We start from the raw sequence: 27,993 nt of genomic DNA on the forward strand, positions 1-27,993 counted from the left end.
GATTTTTACGAGTTTTCCGCTGTTGTCTGTTTTTCAGGGCAGAAGATTGAATATTATTATGGCGTTGAAAAAGTAGCTAACGAAATACTTCACTTGGAAAGTGATCAAGCAGATGCTGGGAGATGGATAGGCAGGGCATTGGATTGACTGACTCCGAGGAGCACACACGACAGGGGAATGCCAGAGAATGCTGTCCAAGAGATGAGATTTTAAGCAGCAGTGGGACAGCAATAGATGGCAGCTCGGCCGACGTATATGAGATGCATTCAATGGAAGACATTGATAATCAAGGGCACTCGAAAGACTCCAATGAGAGAGAGGAGTGGGTGTACTTAGAGGATTCCAATATCGTCACTAGATTTTTCAAGAGGCTGTGGAACGGTCCAAGGGTTGCAAAAGACATGCGGCCGACGTTTCCCGATAGATGGGAATTTACTCGGAGAATCGACTCCTTCCCTGAGGCAGTCTTTAGAAAGCGATTCCCAAGGCTAAGCGTTCGTTTGTGCATTCTGGTAGTATACTGCTGCCTCTGGAGCGCTATTATCTTTGCCTTTATGCACTACTATTTCGGGAGTCCTCCAACATACTACCGTAGCAATGGTGAAAAAGTACCCATAAAGACAATATCATGTTCTTCAACATTGTTTTGGAAGGGCAAAAATAACAAGTGCGGCCTAGGAGCCGCAGCCTGCAAACCTTTTGATAACGAAGAAGTTTACGTACGTTGTCCAGCTTTATGTGATCGAGGCGGATGGACGTATTCTGCTATCAACGTCGGGGACAGAAGAGTTAAACACACAGGATTCGAAATCGGTGGAGGTGAGCTTCATGAGGGAGAATTGTTATCATATCCTTACAGAGCAGACTCATTCGCGTGCGGCGCCGCAGTGCATGCAGGAGTTGTCTCCCCCTTCGTTGGTGGATGTGCAAGGGTTAGCATGGAAGGCGCTCAATCATCGTTTGAGTCAAAAAAAGGCAGATATGGCACAGATCCTTCGGTCAAGTTTGACTCTTTCTTTCCTTCGTCATTCAGCTTCAGGCAGTTGATAGAAGGATACAGTTCTAGGTGTTACGATCCTAGAATTCCTGTTTTAATTATCAATATCGTGCTCGGTTTACCCATTTTCTACTTGTACGAAGGAATTTATGGATACTGGATAATAACAATTGTTGGGTACTGGACTCTAGTGTTGTTTCTAGATCCTCCGATAATTGTTGATCCATATTCTCCAGAAACGGCGTTCGAGTTACTGAGCGTTGGCTTCCAGCGACTATTACCCTTGGGTTTTGTACTTTATGTTCTGTGGAAGTGTTCAGTGAAAAGAACCTTGACTGATGGCTCGCCCCTAGTAAAGGTATTATGTTGGTTTCCTACGTTCTGGCTAGGTGTGATGAATGTCGTTACTTTCGACAGACTACCAGTTGATAGATTAATTATAAGCGACCTCAAGGAACAGGCGGGTGCAATGACTGCAGTAGGCTCAATTATTACCTTGATTGTTGTTTGTGCAGTAATACAAGCATATTCTTTGTGGAAATCTGGCAGGTTCAGAAAATATCTGGTGATTTACTGTCTTTTTATTAGTGCGCTTGCAACATTGGGCATGCTTCCCGGCCTGTCCCTGAGGATCCATCATTATATCCTAGGTATTTTGCTTGTGCCAGGTTGCGCAACCAGAGGAGCCTCCGCATACCTTTTCCAAGGCATTTTGATTGGGCTTGTGCTTTCGGGCGTGAGCAGGTGGGATTTTGCAAGCATTGTCGAAACAAAAGTGGCTTTGTTGAGAGGGGAAGCAGGCGGTTCATGGAAGCCTCCGACAATGAACTATAATGAAGAGCACCCAACTAAAATTTCGTGGCAGGTCGAAAACTCCACAACTCAATCGTTTGATGTGCTTGATGCATATTCTTTACTTATAAATGATATTGAGCAATACGTCGGGCAAAACACTACTATCGACCTGGAGAAGATTATCCAGGAGGATGGCTTCCTCTCTGAATATGTGAACTCTACCGTTTCTTCAAAAGGATCTGTAAAATTGTATCTGAGAGTCGCGAGAGCTTCATTGAAGGCACCCAGGAAATCCCATGGTGACTATACCAATGCTGCAGTATTAGAGTGGCCACAAGGTATCTATCATGGCCCTTTGCCGGGTGTTTCTTGATTTGGACACCATTGGAACTGTAGTTATTTCATATATCATTAACAACGTCTATACATATAGTTGATTTATACCTTCAATCATACAATTCAACTAGCCACATGCCTTGTTGAAACGCCTAGAGGCTACCGAAAGCGGACAATGGCTGACTACGCTCTCCAGAGGGTTTCTGAACTCATCAAAGATGAACCTAGCATTGATAGAATACGTGAGCTTGTGAATCAAATAACCAAGGAGAAGTCCACGATTGACTACCAACTGAATAAAGATTCAAAGAAAAGCTTGAATGATGTCACTTCAAGTTTAGATAGGATGCACCTCGCTCGCAAAAACGTGCGTATGTTGAAGGATAGATTAAGAGAAGTAAGCACTCTCAGTCAGGAAAACCAGTCATCCATCGAGCGTTATGAGGTAATAAACGAAGCCACCGCAATACATGAATTGATCGAGAAGACTACATCAATGTACAACAAAATCATTGGGTTCAATGATCTTCTAACGCGTTTAAGTGAAATGATGGACAATGAGCTCGCACAAGATGCATTACAGAGTGGCATACCAAATCTACTTCAAATCCACTACCTGTTAACTATGGCGCGAGACTTCCATGATCAATCACTTATCCTGGCTCAGACCTCTACTGAAGATGTCCAGAGAACAATGCAACGTGTTTTTCAGCGACTCCCCGAATTGATCCAAAAGTTCGACAGGCTTTTAGAGTCGCTGATCTTTGACATTGTAGAAGCAGTCAGAACGGAAAACCAATCGCTCCTTATCCGTCTCTTCAAAATCATTGATTTGGAAGACAGGGAAGACATTAAAATCGAAGCCACTCGCAGGATCATCGAGTCTAAGGAGAGGGAACAAGATGCTAGAAAAATCAGAAAATTACCAAGCACATATGGAATTACTGGAAGTCGTGATGAGGCCCCTGTTACTCAGTACCCAAGTCCGGCCGCTCTCGCCCAGGAAATTACGAATGGAACAATTCAAACTCGGCTGCAACCCCGCGGTTATAAAAAGTTTCTTTTCGACAAAATAAAAAGCTCCATCCAGGACGTATTTCAGGAAGTAAGGAGAGAATACAGCGGGGAGAAAAGATTCGAAGTACTGAACAACCTGGACTGGGTCTTCAATGAACTGCTGGTGGTGAAGGACCATGTATCAAACCTGTGCCCGGCGCACTGGCAACTGTTCGACAAATTTTATGAGCTTTACTACCATGAGCTAAACAAACTTATTACCGAGCTGGTCAATGCTGAGCCAGAGACACTGATCATTTTAGACATCCTAGACTTCGACAAAACCTTTCAAAGTACACTAAGAAAGGACTTTGGGTTCTCAAAGGATCAAGCCAAAAGTGTTATTGGTGAAAAAGAGAAAGAAACATTACTAAGCGACTACTTGAATTTGATCGTGACCAAGTCAAACGAGTGGTTCGGGAACCTCGAAAGTGCAGAAATGAAGATCTTTGTCGAAAGGACAACTCCTCCTCACACAGACTCCGAAGGTCTTTTATTCCTGGATGGCACAAAAACTTGTTTCCAGATGTTTTCACAGCAAGTGGAAGTCGCTGCTGGTTCCGGGCAAGCCAAAATCCTTGTAGGTGTTGTTGATAAATTATGCGAGCTATTAGCTGCAAGACAAAAGAATTGGATGGACATTATTTCAGTGGAAGTCAAAAAAAGTGTAGAATACAATCATAAAGTTGAAGAGGATCCTGAAAGTGTCACACCAGAAGAGGAAAGTTCTGGCGGTTTAGTGGAATACTTGATCGCGGTGGCCAACGATCAGATGAAGGCTGCCGACTACGCAGTTGCCATCTCTCAGAAGTATGGTTCCATAGTGTCAAAGGTTCACGAAAAATCTATCACAAACAATATCGAACGTACCCTGGATGGCTTTGCTGAGGTTGCAAAGTGCAGTAGCACGGGGTTGATTAAACTAATGTTTGACGATCTGAGAAAGCCTTATACCCAGGTTTTCGGGAAAAATTGGTACACTGGGAACCAAGCGCAGCAGATTGCAGATACATTGTATGAGTACTTGGGAGACATACGAGCCCAGATGAACCCTTTCGTTTATTCTACATTAGCTGAGAGCGTGATTGAAGAGACAATTCTGAAATTTGTGGAATGTCTCAAGTACGAACATTCCTTCAAAAGCAAGCATAACAAGTTTTTAGAATGCATGAAACGAGACTTCGAAGTGTTCTATAAACTGTTTGTCCAGTTCGTGCCTGAGGAAGAGAGAGAGATTATTGACGACAAGTTTAAACTCATGGAGTTTTTCATGGACTTTAGCTGTGGACCGGTTAACGGCATTATCGAGGTATGGACGCAGTGTCTCGAAATGTACTGGGACTGCCCCGCTTCCTTTCTGTCTGCCATCCTGAAATGCAGAAAGGACGTGGATTCTTCGACATTGAAAAGTACAGTTGCCACGGCACAGAGGATAGCTTCTAGCCCCCAAAGAGCTAACCAGTTAAGGGCTGTGGACCTGCAACCTACTTTCATCAGCCGTTTCAAAATCGCATAACCTACACACATATATTTGATAAACAGCATTACTTAGAAACCCAAACCACCGTCGCTAGCAGCCGGGCCCCTGCCTCTGTTTCCACGCTGTGGGAGTATCCTCCGTCTTTTGTTTTGTTCCAGGATCCACCGATACTGGAATCTATACTGAGATTGAAATCCTCGCTGTCCGAAAAAGCCACTTTTGTGAGCGACACCACAAACTTGTGTGCCGATGAAGCCTTACTGAGCTCTACAAGTATCGATTCGGTACATGCCCCTAAGTCATCGGACGACGCATCTCTGGCACTGGTCTCGATTATAGACGCCAGTTTTTCGGGAGCAACCGGAAACTCCGAAGAAGAGGGTACTGAATTGACCTCGAGGGCTGGCATGAATGAGGACAAGAAGCTTTCCTTGAGCTGTTCAGGCGACAACTGGGATTGTTGTATCAGTGGTTTGAGCGAACAAGTAGTTAACATCACACGTCAAAAATGATGTGTTGTTTGTTCACGAGGTCTGAACAAGTAAGTTTGAACGTCACAGCGCACCACCTTGCTCCCACCAAGATTGGCCTTTGAAATGTACTGCCGCGTTCAGGTATCCTCTAACCTAACAAGCGTCCTTTAAATTCCATTCAACATTAAATACTTCTTGTTATGGTTATTGAAGCGTCTCGTTCTACGTCAAAGAGATTATAGATCGCCTGTGTATTCGGATGCTCGAAAACCTTGCCCAATAAAGGTCCTTTTGCTACATCCAACCCAGTTCTCACCGCCTGAAGAATCGTCACTTCGCCCGCCAGCGGCGCTTCACACAAGCAACGTAGCACGCACGATGAAACGAAGAAGACAAACTGACGGGCGAAATCGAATACAAGAAATACCGACTTGATGAAGGTTGTAAATCCATTGTTGAACAATGTGCTCGGCACTATGCATAATTAATCAACACGTACACGATGACATCACGGTGAACTCTGGCCGGAGCTCGCCTTTATGTTCATACGAGTCATCCAAGTTTCTCTGCCTGTTAACTGGACCACCAGGTGTACCAGTTGAGATGTGCCGCCCAGGCGCGCTCTACTAACGGTCTCATTTCTCGCTTTTGGATGAGGGCCCGCCTCTAAATTGAAATTAACCATGTTCCACGTGTTGGAGGGCAAAAATATATATATAAGGTGGTGGGGGCCGGACGAGTTCCGCTGATAACGAAAAGCTCCGGATCCAGCAGTGAAAACGAAGCATCTTCACAACCACAGCGCCTTAGCTACTTCGCAACACCGTCCATATGTCTTCCGCGCCACTGCTGCAGAAAGCGCCAGGCAAGAAAATTGCACTGCCCACTAGAGTGGAGCCCAAGGTCTTCTTCGCAAATGAGCGTACATTTTTGTCGTGGTTGAACTTCACAGTCATGCTCGGTGGCCTGGGTATCGGGTTGCTGAACTTTGGTGACAAGGTTGGCCGCATCAGCGCCGGACTGTTCACACTGGTGGCCATGGCCACGATGGTGTACGCGCTGGTGACATACCACTGGAGAGCCTCGGCTATCAGGCGCAGAGGATCCGGGCCCTACGACGACCGTCTGGGCCCCACCCTGCTGTGTTTCTTCCTGTTGATCGCCGTGGTGGTGAACTTTTTGTTGAGAATGAAGTACCAGTAAAGCTCGCGAGCGAGCGCAAGGGCTAACACTGCACGATGCCCAAACAGCCGCACCGCGGCCTGCGTACAGTACATAGTAATGAGGATATTGAACTTTTTCCCAACCGTGCGTACGTGCGTGCTTGCGCGCGTCGTGCTCCGCTGCAACTGCGACGTGGATCACGTGATCAGGGCTATCCCACACCGTAGAGCATGTGACTCTCCCTGGCGTCCCGTGCCCACGTGCCTCCGAGCGTGCCCACGTGACCAACTCTTTCCTTCAACTGCACAGCCGTGCCATTAAGTATCATTTTTTCCCAAATGGTCGAGATGCCCATAGGAATACCAAGAATATCTAAGCCTTACGTGCACAAGCACGCGTAGCGCAAGCGGCCGCCCTCGCCGGCTCAGATGCTCCGTCTAAAATCCGCATTTACCGGAGCAAGATCCACGTTTCAGAACCGGCTTTTGCCCGTAAATGCCGGTTTGTTCACCCTCACGGCCTTAACGCCTCCCTCGGCGATAGCACCACGACTCGTGACTGCTGAGAGATTCTCAACAAGACTCGCTGCTTTTTCCTGCTGGGAAGGCTCGTTTCTGTGAGGGGGCGCCGCCCCGCACGTACTGACCGTGCCTTCGCATCTGAGTGCTTCGAGGAGCAGTTATTGGGCACACGCAGGCGTAGAATTTTTTTCAACGTCTAAACGAAGCTGGCCCGCACAGGTCCTTTATCTCAGAAAAAGCCAGGGCGGAAGATTAGTGCGCCGCAGGTTCCGACCTTCGTGGCTTCGGCCGTACAGACAAGGCCGAGGGCCGAGCACTCGAGGCGGGGTCCACGGGCAAGCCGTTTGGGTGCGTTCCACGGCGTCTTCCATGCGAGCGGGTTGCGTATTCGGCTAGGGCCGTCTTAGTCTCGTCGGATGAGAGGAGGAGTGGGGGCGCTATGATGTAGTGGCTTTGGAAGCGCGTTCGACTAGGGTCCAAGGAATGCAGGCTTTGGCAGCAGGTTCTGGGAGGGGATCTCCTCTTCCAAGCGAGCAAAGAGGGGTTGTTGGCTATTCGATTCGCGTGCAACTAATTGGGTTCAAGAGGGGGTTACAGAGTCGAGGGGCGAATATAAGAGACGAGGCTGCGGTCGAGGATGTCTTCTCGATTGAATAGTTAATTCCATAACCCATCGCTTACTAAAGCAATGCTAGTATCAAGAACTTTTTCAAGAAGCGTCGCTTCGAGACTCGTGCTACGCAGCTATTCGCAGTTGCCTCTCAGAGTGCCCATCACACTGCCCTCGGGGGTGACTTACGACCAGCCAACCGGGCTGTTCATCAACGGCGAGTTCGTTCCCTCGCGCCAGCACAAGACCTTTGAGGTCCTCAACCCTTCCACGGAGCAGGAGATTGCACACGTGTACGAGGCGCGTGAGGACGACGTGGACGTCGCAGTCGCTGCTGCCAAGGCGGCTTTCGAGAACAAGTGGGGCACTGCGGACCCAGAGTTCCGCTCTAGATGTCTTTACAAGCTGGCTGACCTTGTCGACAAGCACGCGGAGGTGCTAGCCGGCATCGAGTCGCTCGACAATGGTAAGTCGTTGCTCTGCTCGCGTGGTGACGTGGACTTGGTGGCCAAGTACCTCAGATCCTGCGCCGGCTGGGCCGACAAAATCTTCGGCCGTACCATCGACACTGGTTCTACACACTTTTCGTACACGCGCCGCGAGCCTCTCGGTGTGTGCGCACAGATTATCCCATGGAACTTCCCTCTGCTCATGTGGTCCTGGAAACTAGGCCCAGCGCTGGCCACCGGTAACACCGTTGTCCTGAAGCCCGCTGAGGCCACTCCTCTCTCTGCCCTTTACGCTTGTCAATTGGTCCAGGAAGCTGGTATCCCAGCCGGTGTTGTGAACATTCTACCTGGTTTCGGAAAACTGCTCGGAGACAGGCTATGCACACACAAGGACGTCAAGAAAATCGCATTCACAGGTTCTACTGCTACCGGCCGCCACATCATGCGCAGCGCAGCCAACACTATCAAGAAGGTTACTTTGGAGTTGGGAGGCAAGTCCCCTAACATTGTTTTCGGAGACGCCGACCTTGACAAGGCCGTGCGCACCATCGCCTTTGGTATCTTCTACAACTCCGGTGAAGTTTGCTGCGCCGGTTCCCGTGTTTATGTCCAGGACACCGTTTACGAGGAGGTTTTGGAGAAGTTCAAGAACTACGCCGAGTCCCTGAAGGTCGGCGACCCATTCCAGGAGGGCGTCTTCCAGGGTGCCCAGACCTCGCAAATGCAAATTGACAAGATTCTCGACTACGTGCAGATCGGTACTGGCGAAGGTGCTCGTGTAGTTGCTGGCGGCGAGCGTCTCGGCGACAAGGGCTACTTCATCAAGCCTACTATTTTTGCCGATGTCACGGAAGACATGCGCATTGTCAAGGAGGAGATCTTTGGCCCTGTCGTCACTGTCTCGAAGTTCTCTACCGTGGACGAGGTCATCGAAATGGCCAACGACAGCGAGTACGGCTTGGCTGCAGGCATCCACACCAAGGACATCAACAAGGCCATGGACGTCTCTAACCGTGTCAAGGCCGGTACTGTCTGGATCAACACCTACAACAGTTTCCACCAGAGCGTGCCATTCGGCGGATTTGGCCAGAGTGGTATCGGTCGTGAGATGGGTGCTGAGGCCTTGGACAACTACACCCAGGTCAAGGCTGTCAGAATGGCCATCGACCCAGCTGAGCGCTAAGCACTGGATGTACTGAATATTCAAATCGTGTAACATATAGAGAAATAAAGGGGATACAAAACAATCTTGCGGAATCTGCAACCCTAGATACGCGGATCTGCCGCTGGAGCAATGCAACTCAAGGAAAGCCTCTAGTCAGCTGCTATGAGTGTTCATCGGGTACGATCGCTTGCCGTTAAAGAGCTGGCTTTAGACCGTAAAGGACATCGGGTGAGCACCAAGTTCTCAACCTTGACTTGGCGCTGTCAATGTACTATAAAGTGATCATCATGGTGCGACTGCTCGATTCTGAAACACCCAAACATACTGTTCCAAGGATTTGAAAAAAAATGAAAAAATGAATAAAAACATTGCGTCGCTTGGGTATATTCATTCACAGACCATCCCTGTAGGGTAGCCTGTGGCGTCTGCCTAGGGTGCGTGGCGGGAAGAGCCGGCGACCCCTAGGCTCCCGCCTGGACATGCCCTCGCCTAGGCTCGTAGCGGGAAGCTCCCAGGCAGGGAGCCAGTGCACTCTGCCTGAGGGCTCACGGTGGGTCTGCGAAACTCTGCCTAGCGACTCTGACTGCACACGGCACGAACCTGTGGGTAGCGGGCATTCGCAGTTTTTTCAAAGATCCACTTGATTAACGAATAGGCGTACTAACAGTTGAAGCTTCCAAGTAATCACAGAGGGTATACAGAATGGTATGTCGAAACTGCGTACTGAGTGGGATGCAACGGCATTTGGTGACGAGACGAATATAGATCATTGGTGCGTTTGCTACGGAGGAGTACTGATTGAAATGCGATGAGGCAATGAGAAACCACTAGTCAAGAAGTCAACTGCGGTGTTGAATAGTCGCACACGCGAGAGGGATTTACAGGAAGGCTTTTGCCTGCCAGTGCGGTGACCATTTATTTCGAAAATTTTGGACACGACTTTGTTTTCGCCAGTCTCAGGGCATAGCGTGTGAGCCGGCGCTCCTACATGCGATCGCTGTATTCGTTTGCGCCACCAAATACCAACGAGTATCCGACGAAGGGAGGCTGCATGCTCCGGCAGCAGCTTCGGTATTGAAACTTGGTTCGATTACTAACATACACTGGCAGTCTGACGCTATCACTATCCGCACCAGAAAGGTCATCACTAACCCATTGTTGGCTAGAAAGCAATTTGTCGTCGACGTCTTGCACCCAAACAGAGCCAACGTCGCCAAGGATGAATTGCGTGAGAAGCTGGCCGAGGCCTACAAGGCCGAGAAGGACGCTGTCTCTGTCTTTGGCTTCAGAACCCAGTTCGGTGGTGGTAAGTCTGTTGGTTTCGGTCTAATCTACAACTCTGTTGCCGACGCCAAGAAGTTCGAGCCAACCTACAGATTGGTCAGATACGGTTTGGCTGAGAAGGTTGAGAAGGCTTCCAGACAACAAAGAAAGCAGAAGAAGAACAGAGACAAGAAGGTCTTCGGCACTGGTAAGAGATTGGCCAAGAAGGTTGCTCGTCGTAACGCCGACTAAGGTAATCACTTTCGTCATTACTTTGTCAAACTAAAATACTTTCTATATTGTGTTCTAATATAACAGAAAATCATCCTCATTGTTAATAAACTCGACTCACGCGAAGGACTTGTGACCCCCAAGTGACAGCTGGTTTATAAACCGTTTATCCCTGGACGCCAGCGGGTAATAATGTGCTCCTTCTTAGATATGTGGCGACAGTTTGTCATTGACTTTCCCGTCGTAATCTTCCCAGGCTTGCGTTAGCGCCTTAGCACCTCCATCATATAGCCTACACTCCAGGCTCTATAGTATTAGCCTCAAGTGATGGAGTTAACATTACGCGTTTCGATGTTGCTTCCATTTTCCGGCCACTTTCTTGACATCAGAGCTTCCTGAACAGCGCTCCTTCTCATCTTAATGACTACTACAAGAACGCGCCATTAAGGTTACGAAGACACTGACGGTCGCCTTAGCGCAGGCGGTCGACTCAGCGCAAACGTCCCTAGAAACTCCGAGTATTCTCAACTTCAGAGCTACGTTAATCATTTATGGCATCGGGCGAGAGACTTGCCAACAGACACAGGCCCCTATAGCACTGAAAATCACCTGTATAATTACCCACAATTAAATTGGTCTTGTCGTGTGTCTTCCAAGGTCCCTAGTGAACTTTCTAAAACAGTGTTACAGATAAAAAGCAAGGCCTTTGCTAGCCGGTTTCTATTTACTTCTCCAAGCCAGCTGCCCGCAATAGACATTGAGAATTTGCACCGCAGCTGAAGGGACTCTCAAAGTATGGGTCGCTGACATAGTCAAAGTTCTGAAGGTCTTGAATTTGGTACCTGCACAGCCAAGCGTTTTTAAGCGTAGTGAAACAAACACTGACACTACAGGATACAGCTACGAAAAGAACAAACTCCTAGCTTACAAGCACAGCAATCAGATGGGATAGAAGGTAACATTTGAACCTTTTAGTGTACGAGATGAAGTGCCTTCGTATTTAGTTATGTTAGATATCTTGGTTCTAGTTCAATTCTAAAGGTTGGGATCAAGACTTACTGAACCTGCAGCTCAAACCGCGCACAGGGAAAAAAGCCGCCTCTTCACAATGATTTTCGGCTTAGGGAGACTGTTTTATGTGATACTGCTTCTGATAAATGCTGTAGCAGTTCTCAGCGAAGAGAGATTCCTGAGTAGAAGTATGAGAAAAACGAGAGCACCTTCCAATTTACCATTCCTTAAGCACAGCTACTAACCGCCCGCAATAGTTGGCCTAGGTTCCAGTGCCAGCCAAGCACCCGCATTTGGGCAGCAGGAGAACAGCACAAGGTCAAAGGTGGTGCAACTGATTGGTGCGATACAGACACTTTTGAGAAGTATGTTATAAACGCTTTGCTCCATTTCTAAATTGCGCCTGCCGTTACTAACAAAACTTTCCTTCAGTTCCGCTAATCGGAATCAACATATTGGTCATCGTATATGAGTTGCTATTGGGCTAATTTCACGTAGGGCCGTTTGTGTACATCGGCTGGCTTAACCAGACGATCAAAATGATCACGCCGCACTTGGCAGTTGGCTCGATGCCCGCCTGCCTTAAAGTCTCCGCATTTAAACAAATTAATACTATATTATTAACATCGAATGCTTATGCATCATTAAAAAAGCGTTACCAAACGCTAAAATAACCTATCGCGCTAGGCCCATCGGCCTCCACGCGTGCTATCCACTAAAGCCCTGCCTCACGAGTTTTACTACCAAGGAAGCTCTCTATAATCTCCAAACCTTTTCCTGTTTTCCTAAATGGATTGGACGTATGCGCCAAAAACGCTTTTTCTTTTAGGCGCATGTCAAAGAAGGATAGTAAACAATCGTAAATGAACAAGTATTGATTCACGTTCTGAACCATAGAAATTCTTTGCTTCCTAAACTTGTTGATGGTAATAATGACCGGGTCGAAAAGTTTGCTATTGAGGCAAGCTGCTGACCGTGGCGACCATGGATTGTATTCGGTGGCATCTCTACGCCCTATCCACTCCTCCTTCAAAGAATCGAACTTCGACATGTTGCTGAGCACGGTGTCGAGAGTACACAACGTTCCAGTGCGCCCACAGCCTGCTGAACAGTGAACAAGGATAGTTGGAAAGTGGTCGTGCGAATAGGCGCGCCTCTCAAACATCTGACAAATGACAATGTTTTTCAAACATATCATCTCCAAAATTTGGCGAGGGTTCACCATTACTCCAAGGTCAGGCCAATCTTTGATTTGAATTTGCAGAGTCTCGAAAGTCTGATTTTCATTGTAAATGATTTGTATCCTTCTCAAAGTGACCGGACCCACGCCTGGGCCAACATCAGGCAGTTCTAGATCGTGCTCTTGTAAAAGTTTGATTCTAATGCCGTCGTAGTTTCCCTCCGCCCAGAACTTATAACATTTTTCAACGCCGTTTTCAAATTCATCCGTGAGCGAAAGAACAAGTGGTACATTATTGTTCAATATGCAAGTATAGAAATCATGGATTGTCGCTTCAAGTGGCGCTTGTGTGGCAATATAGCGCACGTTCAAGCAGTCGCTTTCAGGAGGCGTCTGGAGTCTGACAAACGGATTTGTCAGATAGTTTGCATTGATATAGGTGTCAAAGATCTCATTGGCGTAGTGATGCTGGTAGACCGGCATTGTCTTTTTTAGAACAACTCTTGTGTGTTCATATGGGAAAATATCCTTGTATCTGTTTTTAGTTCCTAGTTCAACACCCGAGGACACACAAATGTTCTGGTCTTCTTCGTCAGAATCATACTCATCCAGCCATCTTGAGGGACAAAATCCGTTTGAATGCTCAAGATCAGCGGTATCGCAGGAATTTGCGGCCGCGTAAGATGCAGTTTGAGCTCTAGATGGTTGGCAAGCATTTGAGAGACAGTGACTTAATCTCTTTTTCTCTAGCAAGTCTATTTTTTGGAACTGCGAGATCATTTCAAGCTTCGGTTCGTGCGCCAAGTCCTGAAACCAACGCGGTACAACGGAATTTATCATGTTGCGGTCATAAAGAATATGCAGTTGAATAAAAGATTTTTGAAAGTTCAGTTTGTCGGCATGAACAATTCCGTTGCCTGATGCCAGATTTATTTGGTTTATGCTGGAAGGATCCGTTGGAAATTTGAATGCAGTGTTCGATGGAGGAGATGATAAGTCTAGGTTTTCTAACGAAGATATTGATCCCCCCAGACTCCGTTGCTTTTCGCCTAGGTCCACAGCGCTCAGGTAGGACTCCAAATTTAACACCTCTTCGTTTCGAGCAATTTTGAAAGGAGGAGGCAAGCCATTGGAAGCGGGCAATTGGAATTTCAAGAGACCCGAAACCGGGGAGCTCGACGAGAGGGGCGACTCTGGTATGGAAGAGGGCGAACCATTGGCCACAGAATGATTAGAAAACTTGGGCTTGGGCATCATGTTGGGCGCGCCGGAAAGGTCCGTAGGGGAAGAATTAGAATTAATTGGAGATGAAAGTGTCACAACAGGGGCCTTGACACAATCGGGAGCAAACTCTTTGAACCCCGCGAATCCAGACTCGAGAATATAGACGGAGGGCCTAGCCTCAACAGTCGCCCATTTGGGGCTCTGGACAAACTTGGATGCCATGCCGTGGCAGCCCACGCTAAAGCCAGAGTCGATCTGTTGCGCTGTGTTGTCGAATATGACAATTTTGAGGTCGCTGCAGTCCTCAGGGTCCATGACTCGAGGCTTGACTATCTGGCGCACGTCCTCCGGCAGGTTGTCCACGAGCCGCTCGAGCGTGAAAGTCTTGCGTCTCAGCAGCGTGGACGGCAGGCATACGTGCAATGCGTTCTGGATCGTGGCCCTGCAAAAGTCCACAAAGGGGCGCACGTCCAGGACCAGCAACTTCTCGGCGGGCTCGCTGTCCAGCAAAGAAACCAGCTCCACAGCGGCCATGCTTTGTGCGCCCTCGGGCAGCGGCAGGCGCATCTCTTTGGCCTTGAAAGATGGCAGCGAAGGGTTACTATTGGATCGCATCAGAAAGGGCAGCGTTTGCGGGCTCTGGGACCCGGCAGACCCCGCAGAGTTTACCGAGCTCGGCGAACCCACAGGCCTGGCGCTACCAATCGCGCCTACAGGCCCCAGGGCACCTGCAGGGCCCGGCATCGTGCGTCCAATAGCGAGCGCCGAAATCGCCCGCCTGTGCGGCCGCGCCGGCGGAAATGCCGCCACTTTCGATCCCGGCTCTCCAACTAGCGTCGAGCTCGACGACACCACTGAGCTCGCGTCTGACACCGCCGCGCACCCCGCCTCCAGTTCTGCCTGGTCACTACTCCACCGGCTTTCCATAGGTTAAAGCCTGCTGAGAAATCAGAATTTCACCAAGTCAAAGCCACAAAAAAACAGGCGCACTATCTGCGACTACCTATACCGCACTTAAGGCTCCGATCTAACGTCTATCAGTCAACTTGCTTCCTTTAAGCGAGGTTGATGGCGAGTTCTCTCGATGACCTACTTTTTCAAATATATTTTTTCACTCTTGCTTTTTCCCACTATACACCTATCTTGACCAGCTAGTAGTACCTCACCTAGGAAAGCGTCAAATGCACTCCAAAGTGATAGACACGGGATCAGGCTAACAATCGCGTGCTTACCTTTCCAGTAGCGCGATGTTCCACCGCTCTCAAGAAACCTACTCCACTCTTGCGATCGTCTTGGTCAGGTCCGTGGCTTATATTGACTTCCATGTTCCTACGGGCGGATTTTTATGGGCCGTCACATGCCTCTTTGCCTGCAGAGCACGTCCAGCCGTGTGGCAAGAAGTCGCTTGGGCGGGTCCAGGCCCATGGTGACGAAACGAGGCTACCGGGAATTTTACGCTTACGCCTAGACACGCCCGATGCACGAATCCGTTGCTCGAGGAAACCGAGAAGCCCTAAAGTTAGCATCAGCGAAAAAATAGGGCACGAGTCGTGACTCGAATCGAGGACAACCGGCGGTAATCGAAAAGGAGACAGCTCGCACAGCCGCGCCACAGAGGTTACCAGAGCTGAGCGCGACTATGCAAAAAGAGTGGGGTAGTCATGAGGGTAAAATCACGAGACCAGGTCCAGGAGCATGTGACTTGATTGTTACCCCGCCACTAATATAGCTTAAAACACACGGCGAAATTTCTTGGAAGGCTCATCTCTGCTCGTCCCGGTCAAACACGAAGAAGTACTTTTCCGTAGCGATGTTTTCCCGCGTTTTGGTTCGTTCTGCTGCCGTCGCTGCACGCTCCGCGCGTACTGCCCGCTGCGCTCCTATGTTGCGTAGCGTAAACCTGCAAGCTGCAAGTCTCAGACCTCTGCACTTCTCGGCCGTGCGTCTTAACAAGCAATGCCAGAAGGTGGCACAGGTGCTGGAAAGCGAGGTTGCACTGGAGGTCGAGGAAGACGTCCAGGACCTGCCCGAGTCCCTGCAGTCGTTCTTCGACAAAACCGGGTTCTCTGCCGTGGCGTCGCCCGGCAAGAACATGGCGGAGATCACCAGCAAGACCGCCCGCGGCGAGACTGTGCACGTGTTCTTCGACGTCGCACAGGTGTCTAACCTGCCCCTGGAGTCTGCGGAGCTCGACGGCGAGGCTGCCGCGCCTTCGGAGGAGGAAGAGTTCGACGGCATGGCCGACAACTTCGCAAACGTCAACGTCGTGGTCGTCAAGGACTCAGACCAGTCCGCGGTCTCCTTTGAGCTGCTCATGAACCTGCAGGAGGGCACTTTCTTTGTCGACAGCGCGACACCCTACAGCAGCGCGAAGGCTGCCCTTGACGAGACCGCCGAATCAGAGGTCTCCCGTGAGCTTGTGTACCACGGTCCTCCATTCTCCAACCTAGACGAGGAGTTGCAGGAGTCTTTGGAGGCTTACCTCGAGAGCAGAGGCATCAACGAGGAGCTTGCTACTTTCATCGGAACATACTCGGAGTTCAAGGAGAACAAAGAGTACATTAACTGGCTAAAGAACATGAAGACGTTCTTCAACTAGGCTATTTAACATTCGCTTGTATATAGACTTTATTATCAAGGCATTCTTGCTTTTAAGCCTGGTCTGGAAGCTTGGTCGCCAGTAGCTTTTCCGCCGTCTGTTTGATGGACTCTTCCACGCTTTCAGCACTGCCCGGCCTGCCCTCCAGGATCTTGACCTGTTCCAGAATCCTATCCTTGAATCTCAGCAAGAGCCTTCTGTAGAGGAAGAATTGGCGATCGTGCTCGCTGACGAAGTCGTTCAGTTCCGACTCCCCTTTGATCTTAAAATGGTCTGCGAAAGAGCTTAGGAACCTGACACTTTCGAGGCCCACATGCCTTAGACCCGCATGGTCTTCATGCTGTATTCCTGCTCTATTTGTTTGCCCTGTCAATATCGTTCTCAGATACTGGTCAAGAATCCACTTAGCCCTTTCGTTGCTTATTTTGCGTCTTTCGTTGGCCTTATTGACTACGTTCCAACAAAACATCCAAGCTTTCCAATTTAAAACGCGCGTTCCAAGTTCTTTCCAATGCTTTCCTTCGAGTTCTATTGAAAAGTCAAATAACTGCGTTAATAGCTTATCAACGTTGGATTCACTGTCATTAATGAACTTTTTGCCTGCTTGTCTCTCAAATGCCCTGTACACCAAGAGCATCCCATTTTTGCCCGAGCGATGACGCAGGTTCACATTTTTGAATACTTCCGTTGCCATTTCTGCGCACTTGGTTGGAAAAGCCGCCGTGACAATTCTTATCATCCTCTCGTGAACCGGGAGCTCCAGAAGGCGTGGGTTTTCCGAATTCCATGCCTTGTAAGTCTCCCATGCTAATTCGTAGAGCTTATTCCTTTCACAGTTTTGAAAGAATAGATCCGCAACGAACTTGTTTGAATCGAATCTCTGCTTAACGTCCCAAAATTGCAGAGAGGGCAAATTAACTCCTGCTGGAAAGCTTATCTTTTCAAGTGGTATATTGATGTCAAAGAAATTTGCGAGAGCCTTAATTGCCATTTTAGAAAGCATGCTATCCTTTCGGTTATGCAGGACATGACAATATTCATACACTACCCTTCCATCTAGGAATTTTCTCGGTACACTTGCCATTACAGCGTCCAACCTTGCCATGCAAAGCTTATCATCTTGAGTTAAAGAAAGGGCTCGGAGCAAAATTGTGTATGTAATAGCGTCTGGAGAAATTTGTTTCTTCCTAGCATCGAACAACTCAAAAGCGTATTCAACGTTCACGCTGTTAGCCAGAGCGCTTAAGGAAGCGTTGAACCCAGCAATATTCATTTCCTCGCGCTCTAGTAGTAGCTTCGCAATCTTCAACACCCTTTGCGACTGTTTCTCGCTTAAAGGCTGCTTTACGTTGGCCAGTCCATCGAAGAGTATTGTGTGCGTGAACTCATTGGGCGGAATATCCCATTTTTTTCTCCAGTTATACATATCAATGGCAGATCCAGCATCCTGTTTCACCTGGCAGAAATGCTCTATAACCTTATTCATCCCCACAACACCTCGGCTTTTGGCTAATCTAGCTAAAAAAACGGCCTTTTCCAGCTGGTTTCGAGACAAAAACTTAGAAACATCTGCTGCAATTAATTTTGAGTCTCTTAACTGTTCTCCAGTAACACCTAAGATGGTATAAAGTAGCCTTTTGTCGTGCGTGAGCTTCAAAAATCGTAAGTCAGATTCGCTGGTTGGTCCAAGCTTTGTAGAGTCTAAGTCTTCGCTTGGTACCTCATACTTGCGTTTCAAGACGTGCCTAGCATGTTGTTGTGAATAAGGTGTTTTATTCAGGTTTTTCAGATCTAGCCGCCGCCTTTCCTCGATTCTCTTGAGCTGTGATCGTGATTTTCTTAAAACTTCATGATTCCTTTCGAAGTGAGTAATCCTGTCGCGCAACTGTGATGCACAATTTGGCACTTGAACGTGGAGTCCTCTCAAAAACGTTGTGAGGTTTACAATCGTTGCCTTTCTGACCATCCGCTCGTTTTTTCTTCCGCGCAGAAGTGTAGTAAGCGATGGCCATTTCTGAATTTTCTATATCTAAACACAGTTTAAGAACAAAAGAGTTCGAATATCAACTTTAAAAGTAAATGGTATAAAACTGGCCACCTGAGATATAAGGACGTTTTTTCAACGTGAATTTATAAAACGTCTTTGTTCATGGACCTATTAAACGGTTTTTATGGGCCGGTGCTAGTCGAAAGGGCTGCTTTCGCAGCTCAAGATGAGTTTTTATCTCCGGAAATAAAAAGTGTATGGTGTAGCGCAGCCTTTGAATACCTGGGGTTACTGCAGTTCAACGGGTCTCCGCATATAGGAACGATATCAAAATTTGTTGAAGGAAACCAAGGCAACTTAATTCCAAATGCCAGCACGGCTAAGGTTCAAGTGAACTACAATGTGTGCCGGAAGGTTGTTGCGCACGAATTTTCTGACGCGATTGCCTTACAAGAAGCAGATAGCAACGTACCATTTCTTGAGAAGCTTTACGGAATTGTTAGGCTTTTGATATTGGGTGAGAAATGGAAATCACTCGACGAAATTGATCATAGGCTGGATGCGTATTTGAAATCAAAAGAGGGTTGTTTAAGTGAAGCGGAAAAGCACTTAACTCTGGCGGTTAGGCTTTTGATATGTGGGGCGCTATATCTTCAGGGAAGATATTTCGACTGCATAAAATACTTCGTGACAGCAATCCAAAAGGATGGCGCGATATTCGACATGCTTCTTCTATCAGACTCGGAAGCTTTCTTCACAACTGAAGAGATTATTACAATGATTACGCTATCAGTTATCGTCTCAGTACCGTTGGATAACTATGAAGAGTTTGCGCAGCTGGAAGAGTTAAAACCACTCTTCGTCATTGCCCCCACACTTTCTAGTTGTCTTTCATTGCTGATTGATACGAGCTATAATAGCTTTTTGAAGTTGTGGAATGAAAGCTTTGACCAAAAGTGTTCATCTAGCTATTTCCTTTGTGGGCGCTGGAAAGAAGTCCAGGCAACTATGAGATACAAAATATATTTCTTCTACCTAAGAATATCAAATAGGGTCGAAATTCGCTATTTATCAGAGACCCTTGGAATTGACTTCGAGACAGTTCGGACAGAGATTAACAGCTTGATCGATGACTTGACTTTGAATTTCTCAATAAATGACCAATTGATTTACTATCGAAACAGGTATGAAATGTCTGATATAGTTAAGAATCTAAGCTCATCCAAAACCATTTTGGATGAAAGGATTGAAAAGCTGAAGAATCAAAATGATCTTGTAAGATATCAAGTTCAGCAATCGATCATTGAAAACAACGCTCGGCTTCGTGAACAAAACAGAGACCTTGACGCCTGCAATGACGAGTCCAACGAGAATCTTCAAAACTTTGTATCTAACTCTGAACCGGATTTGGGTGATTGAGTAGCTGAGTGCTAAATGCATAAAGTTAGAAAAGATGCTATTTACAAGGTTTGAATCTTAAACTGGTGCATAATCAACAATTAATCAACGTACTTAAGAGGAGCCACCACATCCTCTTCGATTTTGGTCGTCACGCCATTTTGGGCAATGCTTTCAATGTCTACGACCTCCTTCGCAGCTTCAGCTGTCAAGTTGATATGAGAGTCGAGCCCGATAGCAATGTCATCTTCAATACGAATGCCAATGTTCTTGAAGTAAGCTGGGTACGAAGGATCGTCAGGAAAATAAATACCGGGCTCAATCGTGATAACCTGCCCTGCCTGTAGTGGCTCATGCCTTGAAACCTCTGGCACATCGTGGACATCGAGACCAAGATTGTGGCCAATATAGTGAGGGTAGATTTTTGCTATGCTTGAGTTTTGCAGATTAGAGAGTCCCACGTTCGCAAGCTCTTCTTTAAAAAATGAAACACTCTTTTCGTGAATGTCATTCAAGGAGTACAAGTTGGAAGCTTTGCAGAGGTCAATGCATCTCCTCTGGACGCTTAAAACTGCTTCGTATAAATCTCTTTGCGCAGGAGAAAATTTGCCGCTTACGGGCCATGTTCTTGATATATCTGAACAGTATCCCCCCAAGGAGCCAGCAGCATCAACAAGGACCATTTCATCATTATACATGACATCGTCGTTCCTTGTGTAATGTATGCAAAGCGAATTGGCACCAGCAGCCACTACTGGAATATAGGCCGATTTGTCACACCCGCCAGAAACAAACTTATAGTCAAGAAATGAATGCAGAGTCCTCTCATTGCGGAACCTTTGAGCGTATGCTTGATTGTATGCTCTCCCTGATATTTGGCCTGCTCTTCTCATGACACGAATTTCTGCTGGTGATTTTATTGACCTCATATCCGCGATAATTCTCTTAAGCTTACGGACATGTTTCTTACCCGAGCTTTTAATTACGCTAGTAATAGTGTCAGAAGCCACTGGGGAATGAGAAACTGAGAAAAATGACCTGAAGAAAGCCTCTGCACTCGAGTCGATTTTGTCTTGTGGTCTGTCAAAGTATATGAACTCGTTTCTCTTGATGATGCGCGATATGTAAATTGACAACTGGCGAGTATCCGTTGATTCATCAGCATTGAAAACTTCGCACGCACCCTCAGTCCCGGTACGCTCACCCTCCCATTGCTCAGAAAAAGCGTCCTTTGGCGGGACAATTAAGTGGAAGAGGACATCATCTATATCGTCAGTAGGCTTCTCCAAAATCATCACAGAGTCTGGTTCGTTCCACCCCGTTAAATAAAACAAATCATTATTCTGTTGGAAGGGATAGAACACCGGACCGGATGCATACTTCACTTGCGAGCCTGCGATTATTGCACAACTCTTGGCTGGAAGCCTCGTAGCTAATTTGACTCTACGCTCAAAGTACTCGAGAGCAGTAATTCCAGGAGTAATCTCGCCGGGCTTTAGAAGATTTGGTCTCGTTTCGAACAGCGGCTGGCCCGCGCTAAATTGCGGACACTGTCGGTTCAGATAGCGAGCATTGTTACTAAAAGGCTTACTACCGGAAATATAGCGTCTTGGTACTTTTGCAATAAATAATACTTGAAAACTTGACAATTTTGAAGCTCTAAACATATTGGCAATTGTAGATTAAAAACAGGTGCCTTCGAGAACTGGCTCTCCTAAAATATAAGGCCTCTTAACTGTGTTTTTACTTAGCTACTGTGGTCATCCGTTAGCACATTTTTTTAGTTAAAAGTGATTTTCTGACCCCGATATCACGATAAATCTCCAAAAGAGTTAATAGTAAATGAGTGAGGAACTTACCAAACGCTCTTGAGGGTCTTTTTGGAAGCGCTTATTTTCCTAATCTTTTGAGGCTTGTACGAATGCATGTCTAACGTGTCGTCTAGTTGAGAGTTCTTCCCATTGTCGAGAAAATCCCTTAAGTTCGGATGTTTCCTTTTAAGGGGACCGAGCGAATCCTGCGTGTCATCATCGATTCGAAGGGAATTGAAATCAAAAGATGAGCCAATAGCCCTTTCATTTGTACACTGGTGAGTGCGGCTGAGCTGCTCGACTTTCTTGATAGCAGCGCTGATGCTTTCTAAGGAAGCAGAAACTTGCTCAGGAGTTTCAAACAAGGCGGTTGTATATGCCGCCTGTGCTTTAGCGGAGTTGAATATGAAGGACCATACTGGTTTTGTGTTCAACGGAAGCTCTCCCAAGTTTTTGACGACAATTCCGCTTTGATCTATGGTAATATAATTGGAAGACTTCAGGAACTGATTTTTGCTTGATGTTTGGGGCCGCCTCTCCTTTTCAAGGACAAACACCTCATCATAAAACAATATTGAGATAGAAACGTTGATACATCTTTTGATTTCGGGGTCTGTATCTGTTCCTGCTAGAATTTCGTAAAATTCAGATAAAGTGGAAGGGAAATCCGGTTTCTTTATCATAAATCTGTAAATCCTTCGCAGCATCATAAAGGTTTTGAAACTCCAGGTCCTGCAGTTAAAGCTTTTCCCTTTCATCAAGCAAGAAATGCACTTATTAATGCTTGTTCTGCGATAGTTTCCATAGCATATTCTGTGCACTTTTCTCTTGCATTGAGTACAGCAAATACTTTTTGAAGTTGACTGGGGGCAGGGGATAGCACACTGACAATCGTAGGTGTCATGTTCGTTTAGATGCTGAGTATTTGCCACTTCTGCTGAGGGGGCGGTAAGATAATTTTTGAGATACTTGGTTGTTTGGCTTAGCGGACGACGAGGTGTCTCAAAAGCCACCTGCGAAAAGCTTAAGTTGGTCTCTTCGATTGCATCGACTGGTTCAACTAAGCTGAAAGGATCAATGTCCCTTGTTGGAACAGGACTCGCATCGTTGGTGCTCTCGACTACTGAAAGGACTTTTAGCGACACCCTGTTTTGAAGTCAGTAAAAATTCGTGCCTGCAATGGTGGATGCAGCTTACTTACTCGTGAAACTTAGTGTCAATAGACCCTACCGAATAGGTATCCAAATCAGCACTTTTGGGTATCTTGATAATTGAGGGTTTGTCATAGGTTGCATCTCTAAAGTACTGTGGCTGATATTCGGGTGGCGCGTTTTCATTGAAGAGCAAACGCATTGTCAAGAAGCGTTTTTCTGGGAGGGGCTCAAGTGACTGAGTAATGATTATAAACCTTCTCATAAGCTGTTGCACAACCCTTCTTGAATCAAGAAGTGAAACTTCTCCCTCTTCACCGTTGACGCCCATGGATACCTGCCCGTCGTCTCCGTAGCTAAAACTAAAAAGATAATTTTCGAGGAGATCGCTCGGCGCTTCTTCATGCGTAAAGACGCCCAAACTTAGAGCCTTCAAATACTTCACTTTGATAGATTGAAAAACGCCTTTTTCCAGCCAATCTAGAAACAAGTCTGCCTCTGGAGTTTTGCCGCGAACAAGCGTTTTAATTTTGATTGAATTCGCAGGCGCTTCATTCCTATCCTTATTGTAGTTCTTTATAACCTTTTCTGGAACGAAGCGCTGGTCAATGAAGTTATCGTCCGGAAAAAGCCCTCGCAAAAATGACAGACATCCAAATGACATTGTTAGCATTGTTTGCACGAGTTTTTGAGATTGTTCACAAGTGATCCCTGTAGTTGTACTCACAACCGTCTTTGGCTTCGTCTGCTGAGCAGTAGACATTTTGTTTATATAAACGGTATTCAATAGGATATTTAGCGTCCAGTAACTGTGATGTGTGTTGACATTGAAATCTTGTCTGGACCCCGTCTTTTTTATACTATTCTATCCAAGGCTAAAATAGCCGCTGACTATTTCGTATTTAACTATCAATGTTATAATACCTTGCTCACCCCAATGAAGATGAGTCAAGTAATAACATCTTTTGGTGAGCTAGCTCATCTTGTGTTTTAGTTAAGTTAGCATATAATCATTCCCTTCCCAAAGTAGAACGCCGCCATACAGGTACTTGAGGTCTCAGCCGGAGGTATAAAATATCTTACCTTTTGATCTTTCCAAAACTAACAGCATTCACACCAGTACATGGCTTTTTGAACTGTTTGCGACTTCGAAAGTCTCACACAACTCGAGCATTTTCCTTGGATGTGGCAGGCCACCGAGGGATGCATGCTAGTTGAGTGAACCTTCCAATCCATTATACTTGAGGCTTTTTCATGAAGCGGTATCCCCAAAGCCCAGAACGAACCTTGTATCCGCTTCTCGGGGGAAAGTTGTATGCCCCTCTCAAAATTTGAGTACTACGATGGCTTTCCCTGTGGTGTCTTTCTCGCTATGATGGATTCAATGGGTGATAGCTTCAATAGAAGCAGATACGCACCTTTCTCGCGATTTGATAGTTGAAAAGCATACCACTTTTCCGGGTGTCAGCAACGCTCAATAACGAGTTGTAGCTGGTGGCAGTGATCTGTTTTCACGGGTGCGCTTTGTGGAAAGTTAACTTGCAGCTAGTGAGCCTAATTTTATTTCAGGCTTCCAGTTGTTAATTCAGCTTTCCCTTGACATCGTCTAGAGCAAGCCATAAGATGCACAGAAATCAAAGCTCTGCGCTTGGGCAAATATTAAGAGGAGCGAATTGTCTGGTAGGAGTTCCTGCTTTTCGAAAGCACGGATTGATTTACAGGGGTAAGTTCTCTCCTTCTTCCTGATATTACATACCCCACGATTATTTGCGAAACATTTTAGCATTCCTCAATGCACGGCGACAAATACCTTGAGGCGTTTACGATAACCAAACAGTCCAAAAAACTTGCTGATATGCCATTTTGATCTGGTCCACGCATCGCTCATTATCGGAGACCGCCTCTCACGTTTCTGCTTAATCGACACATGGCGTTCTTAATGATTAGATCATTCAGCCGTGCAGGGAATCTTGAAGTGGATGTACCAAGGACAAAGTATTGACACTAACTGACTTGGTCACCAGAACCATATTAGCGGCAGATATTAATGGAAGACTCTTCGATATTCTCACAAAGCTCCAAAGACGTTTCATCTGCGATCTCACTTTACAACATGCCGACAGGGGAGGACGCTTCGATAAGAGGACTGCTCGACTACGATCCCAGCGAAGAAGCCCAGTCTTCAGGAATCTCCCGGCCGCTGTCGAGGTCATCAGTGACCTCGTCACTTTCAATGGTTGCAACCAAAGACGGAGTCGAAGGAAGACGAGTGCACAGGTACGGTATTCCACAGTATTCACTGAACCTCCTGGATGCAATGTCGCAGCCTCCGCCGCTAAAAGGTAAGGTTCACACCAGACAAAATGCGCAAAGTCATCATCTAAGCCCTCAGGAGAACAAAGAGGATTCCGAAACGCAACTATACCAAGACTTAATGCATAGTCCTCCCATCACCCTGAAGGAAAAGATGCAACTTTTCAGGGACAATTCAGAATCTTCCCACTTGGACTACTCTGAGGAATCCTACCAGGAGGGTAGCACAAGTCTTTCTGGCAAAGACCAGCTACATAGCCTACATTCATACAAGAAGGACATTGCCAGCGAACGTGACGACAGCGATGACTACTCACAATGATATGCCGAAGGAGGAGCGTCCTGTGTTAATTGCAGTGTTTAAGCCTGCAAGCAAGGTTGATCAGGTACCGGCCTTGTTAGCGTTGGGCGGGAAGTTTGGCCCCTTCGAGCATATTTCAGGGGCGCTGAAGCGCAGACCCTCCTCACCCACGGGCATTAAGGCTAATCATCATCCGATAAGTTATAGTGCTCTGTGGACCCCCTCATGTGGGAGATAGCTATGTTTGTAAGCTGCTAAGCTTTAGGTACGTTTTTATTTAGAGTTTCAACAAAAATGGTGAGCGCCTTGAAAAAGACGAACATTGGTATTCCGAACTTTGCAACATCAAACAAAGCGTGGTAACAGAACTCGAGTCATCATGCTTCGGTACAACCTGAGGATACCTGTCCAGGCGAAAAAAGCCATGGGCTCTTTGGCTCCTCTCCGCCCAATGAAGTCCCGCTTTGGGCTTCGTTGTATATCCGATAAGCCGAATGAGGTCTTTACGAAACTGTCCGATGACAACGATCCACAGAGAGATGCATTCTTCAAATACTCGTGGGGCTCATGGCTTGCGAACGACCGTCAAGAAAAGGAAAAGAGAACCACCAAGTTTTCCATTGAGGGGCTAACAGATGTCATCAATGACCTTCATGCGCAGTCAAAAGAGAAGGCAAAGAGTGAAGCAAGTGAAGGCAACATTCCCCCCCCTTCATACAACCCCAATCTTACTGTTTCACTTTCTCACAACTTGTCTGCACTAACTCTAGGCTCCTTGAACCCCAATGAAACCTTAAGGGTGACAGCTATGGCTAGTATTCACGAGGGGAAACACCACAGAATTTACAAGGTTGATACGAATGCGGACAAGTCGTTTATTCTCAGGATTCCCTACGCTACGAACAGTGAGGCTGCCATTTCTTACAGGTTGAAGAGCGAAGTGGCCACTATGGATTTTGCCGACCTCAAGCTTGGGCTCAAAGTTCCAAAAGTGTATTGCTTTGGCGCCAATGCTTTGAACCCGATCCGCCAACCGTTTATTTTGGAGGAACATATTGAGGGAAGGCTTTTGATGCGCGACTGGAATCCACTTGAAGACGATGCCTCAGACAAGAAGGCGCACATATCAAAGTTGAACAAGGTCATTGACCCTTTGTCTCAGTTCCAATCAAAGCTTTTGAGCGTTGAATTCAACCAGTTCGGTAGCCTGTATTTCGCTAAAGATTACCCAGATAGTGAAGGGCCTGCCTACGAGGGCGAAAAGAACGAATCGTTGAAGAACAGATGGAGTGTTGGACCTTCTGTGGAAAGATGCTTTTGGAGACAAAAATCAGCCCTACCTTTGGACAAGCTGATGCAATTTGTTGGCCCTTGGTCAAAATCAAAGCCTATGGATATTGTGAAAAGTTTGGGGCTACTGGAGGCTGAAAATGCAAAGTCTAGGCTGGCACTCCAGCAGACTGACGCGTCGCCTGCCCCCATTGAAGAATCGATACTCAGAGAGCAGGTTCGCACCTTTGAAAACTTGGCTGAAATTTCGAGCTCGCTCTTCAACACCAAATCGCATGTGATTCCTAATATCGACTCACTGCTCAAGCCACGCCTATATCACCCAGACTTAGACCCTATGAATGTTTTGCTGGATGAAAAGGACAATAGCGCGCCTTATTTATTGGATTTCGAAAACACAAGCATCAAACCCTTCATCTTGCAAAACTCTCCGCAATTTGTGGCCTACGACGGCCCCAAGATCTACAACTTGGAGGAAGATGTTGAGGGTTACAAAGATTTGTCTGAGGCAGAGAAGGTCCAATACCAATTCATGTACAAGCGCACGCGTAACCAGCACCTGTGGGAGTCTGCACTGAACAAGAACTTTAACAAGCTCATATCGGCGGTGGCTCCCCCCGTGAAGCTTCTCAGAAGTCCATACGTTGCTTGCGTCGAAAGAAAGAACGACATGGAGTACTTGCTGGTTGACGAGAGCCTCATTCAGCTGCGTGAGGTGTGGGAGGTATTCGCCAAGAACAAACTCGTCAGCGAGAAGAAATTTCCACTGGAGTACACCGAGGAGCAGCTACAGAAACATTCTACGGATCTTAACGCCTTCCACGAGCAGCTGATCAAAAGCCCATTTGCGGCAACCCAAGGCTGGATACCCCAAGACATGTTTGAAAACCTAGTAAAAGCTGGTATCTTGATCAAAGACAAGAACGGCGACTACACGATCAAGCAGTGATATCGTATCTCGCATATATAGTACTACTATTCATGAACACACATGTATTCGCAATTCGTTGATGCAAGACGCTCTGCAGTCCCCTTCAATTGGGTTGCTGCTCGAAGTGAGCACATGTCTCATCTGTACACTAATTAATATGACTAACTTTATGAAATCACGTGCTTTATACGACGAAGATCTCTATTAACAGCACAAGTGACTCGTTTCGTTTGAAGTCAGCAGCACAATGCTAGAGT

The 27,993-nt window shown here is 46.9% G+C and overlaps 15 protein-coding genes across 15 annotated transcripts; 10 read left to right on the top strand and 5 right to left on the bottom strand.

Annotated features, from left to right (window-relative positions):
* Nucleotides 1–122: 122 nt before the first annotated feature.
* Nucleotides 123–2,165, top strand: KLTH0A04708g (uncharacterized protein; the record flags this gene model as incomplete). The annotated part of the gene is made up of 1 exon (XM_002551615.1): nt 123–2,165. One exon carries the CDS (start codon nt 123–125, stop codon nt 2,163–2,165), a length of 2,043 nt encoding a protein of 680 aa, XP_002551661.1.
* A 138-nt stretch (nt 2,166–2,303) lies between these two features.
* SEC6 (SNARE-binding exocyst subunit SEC6) lies at nt 2,304–4,700 on the top strand (the record flags this gene model as incomplete). Its single annotated transcript, XM_002551616.1, has 1 exon — nt 2,304–4,700. The coding sequence occupies one exon, from the start codon at nt 2,304–2,306 to the stop codon at nt 4,698–4,700; it is 2,397 nt and encodes a 798-aa protein (XP_002551662.1).
* Nucleotides 4,701–4,728: 28 nt separating this feature from the next.
* TDA2 (Tda2p) lies at nt 4,729–5,160 on the bottom strand (the record flags this gene model as incomplete). Its single annotated transcript, XM_002551617.1, has 1 exon — nt 4,729–5,160. The coding sequence occupies one exon, from the start codon at nt 5,158–5,160 to the stop codon at nt 4,729–4,731; it is 432 nt and encodes a 143-aa protein (XP_002551663.1).
* Nucleotides 5,161–5,968: 808 nt separating this feature from the next.
* Nucleotides 5,969–6,340, top strand: VTC1 (Vtc1p; the record flags this gene model as incomplete). The annotated part of the gene is made up of 1 exon (XM_002551618.1): nt 5,969–6,340. The coding sequence occupies one exon, from the start codon at nt 5,969–5,971 to the stop codon at nt 6,338–6,340; it is 372 nt and encodes a 123-aa protein (XP_002551664.1).
* A 1,170-nt stretch (nt 6,341–7,510) lies between these two features.
* On the top strand, nt 7,511–9,064 carry ALD5 (aldehyde dehydrogenase (NAD(P)(+)) ALD5; the record flags this gene model as incomplete). Its single annotated transcript, XM_002551619.1, has 1 exon — nt 7,511–9,064. The coding sequence occupies one exon, from the start codon at nt 7,511–7,513 to the stop codon at nt 9,062–9,064; it is 1,554 nt and encodes a 517-aa protein (XP_002551665.1).
* A 684-nt stretch (nt 9,065–9,748) lies between these two features.
* Nucleotides 9,749–10,561, top strand: KLTH0A04818g (40S ribosomal protein eS24; the record flags this gene model as incomplete). The annotated part of the gene is made up of 2 exons (XM_002551620.1): nt 9,749–9,751; nt 10,157–10,561. 2 exons carry the CDS (start codon nt 9,749–9,751, stop codon nt 10,559–10,561), a joined length of 408 nt encoding a protein of 135 aa, XP_002551666.1.
* A 1,087-nt stretch (nt 10,562–11,648) lies between these two features.
* YOS1 (Yos1p) lies at nt 11,649–12,039 on the top strand (the record flags this gene model as incomplete). Its single annotated transcript, XM_002551621.1, has 3 exons — nt 11,649–11,739; nt 11,809–11,916; nt 11,984–12,039. 3 exons carry the CDS (start codon nt 11,649–11,651, stop codon nt 12,037–12,039), a joined length of 255 nt encoding a protein of 84 aa, XP_002551667.1.
* Nucleotides 12,040–12,266: 227 nt separating this feature from the next.
* On the bottom strand, nt 12,267–14,882 carry PTP3 (tyrosine protein phosphatase PTP3; the record flags this gene model as incomplete). The annotated part of the gene is made up of 1 exon (XM_002551622.1): nt 12,267–14,882. One exon carries the CDS (start codon nt 14,880–14,882, stop codon nt 12,267–12,269), a length of 2,616 nt encoding a protein of 871 aa, XP_002551668.1.
* Nucleotides 14,883–15,765: 883 nt separating this feature from the next.
* On the top strand, nt 15,766–16,554 carry MAM33 (Mam33p; the record flags this gene model as incomplete). The annotated part of the gene is made up of 1 exon (XM_002551623.1): nt 15,766–16,554. One exon carries the CDS (start codon nt 15,766–15,768, stop codon nt 16,552–16,554), a length of 789 nt encoding a protein of 262 aa, XP_002551669.1.
* Nucleotides 16,555–16,606: 52 nt separating this feature from the next.
* Nucleotides 16,607–18,520, bottom strand: MRX1 (Mrx1p; the record flags this gene model as incomplete). Its single annotated transcript, XM_002551624.1, has 1 exon — nt 16,607–18,520. The coding sequence occupies one exon, from the start codon at nt 18,518–18,520 to the stop codon at nt 16,607–16,609; it is 1,914 nt and encodes a 637-aa protein (XP_002551670.1).
* A 183-nt stretch (nt 18,521–18,703) lies between these two features.
* Nucleotides 18,704–19,960, top strand: PCI8 (Pci8p; the record flags this gene model as incomplete). Its single annotated transcript, XM_002551625.1, has 1 exon — nt 18,704–19,960. The coding sequence occupies one exon, from the start codon at nt 18,704–18,706 to the stop codon at nt 19,958–19,960; it is 1,257 nt and encodes a 418-aa protein (XP_002551671.1).
* An 80-nt stretch (nt 19,961–20,040) lies between these two features.
* ICP55 (aminopeptidase) lies at nt 20,041–21,606 on the bottom strand (the record flags this gene model as incomplete). Its single annotated transcript, XM_002551626.1, has 1 exon — nt 20,041–21,606. The coding sequence occupies one exon, from the start codon at nt 21,604–21,606 to the stop codon at nt 20,041–20,043; it is 1,566 nt and encodes a 521-aa protein (XP_002551672.1).
* A 188-nt stretch (nt 21,607–21,794) lies between these two features.
* HOP1 (Hop1p) lies at nt 21,795–23,664 on the bottom strand (the record flags this gene model as incomplete). The annotated part of the gene is made up of 2 exons (XM_002551627.1): nt 21,795–22,896; nt 22,952–23,664. 2 exons carry the CDS (start codon nt 23,662–23,664, stop codon nt 21,795–21,797), a joined length of 1,815 nt encoding a protein of 604 aa, XP_002551673.1.
* A 1,284-nt stretch (nt 23,665–24,948) lies between these two features.
* KLTH0A04994g (uncharacterized protein) lies at nt 24,949–25,536 on the top strand (the record flags this gene model as incomplete). Its single annotated transcript, XM_002551628.1, has 1 exon — nt 24,949–25,536. The coding sequence occupies one exon, from the start codon at nt 24,949–24,951 to the stop codon at nt 25,534–25,536; it is 588 nt and encodes a 195-aa protein (XP_002551674.1).
* A 358-nt stretch (nt 25,537–25,894) lies between these two features.
* On the top strand, nt 25,895–27,754 carry AIM9 (Aim9p; the record flags this gene model as incomplete). The annotated part of the gene is made up of 1 exon (XM_002551629.1): nt 25,895–27,754. The coding sequence occupies one exon, from the start codon at nt 25,895–25,897 to the stop codon at nt 27,752–27,754; it is 1,860 nt and encodes a 619-aa protein (XP_002551675.1).
* Between the last annotated feature and the right edge of the window lie 239 nt (nt 27,755–27,993).

The sequence above is a fragment of the Lachancea thermotolerans genome, assembly GCF_000142805.1.
Source record: "Lachancea thermotolerans CBS 6340 chromosome A complete sequence".
Lineage (NCBI taxonomy): Eukaryota > Fungi > Ascomycota > Saccharomycetes > Saccharomycetales > Saccharomycetaceae > Lachancea > Lachancea thermotolerans.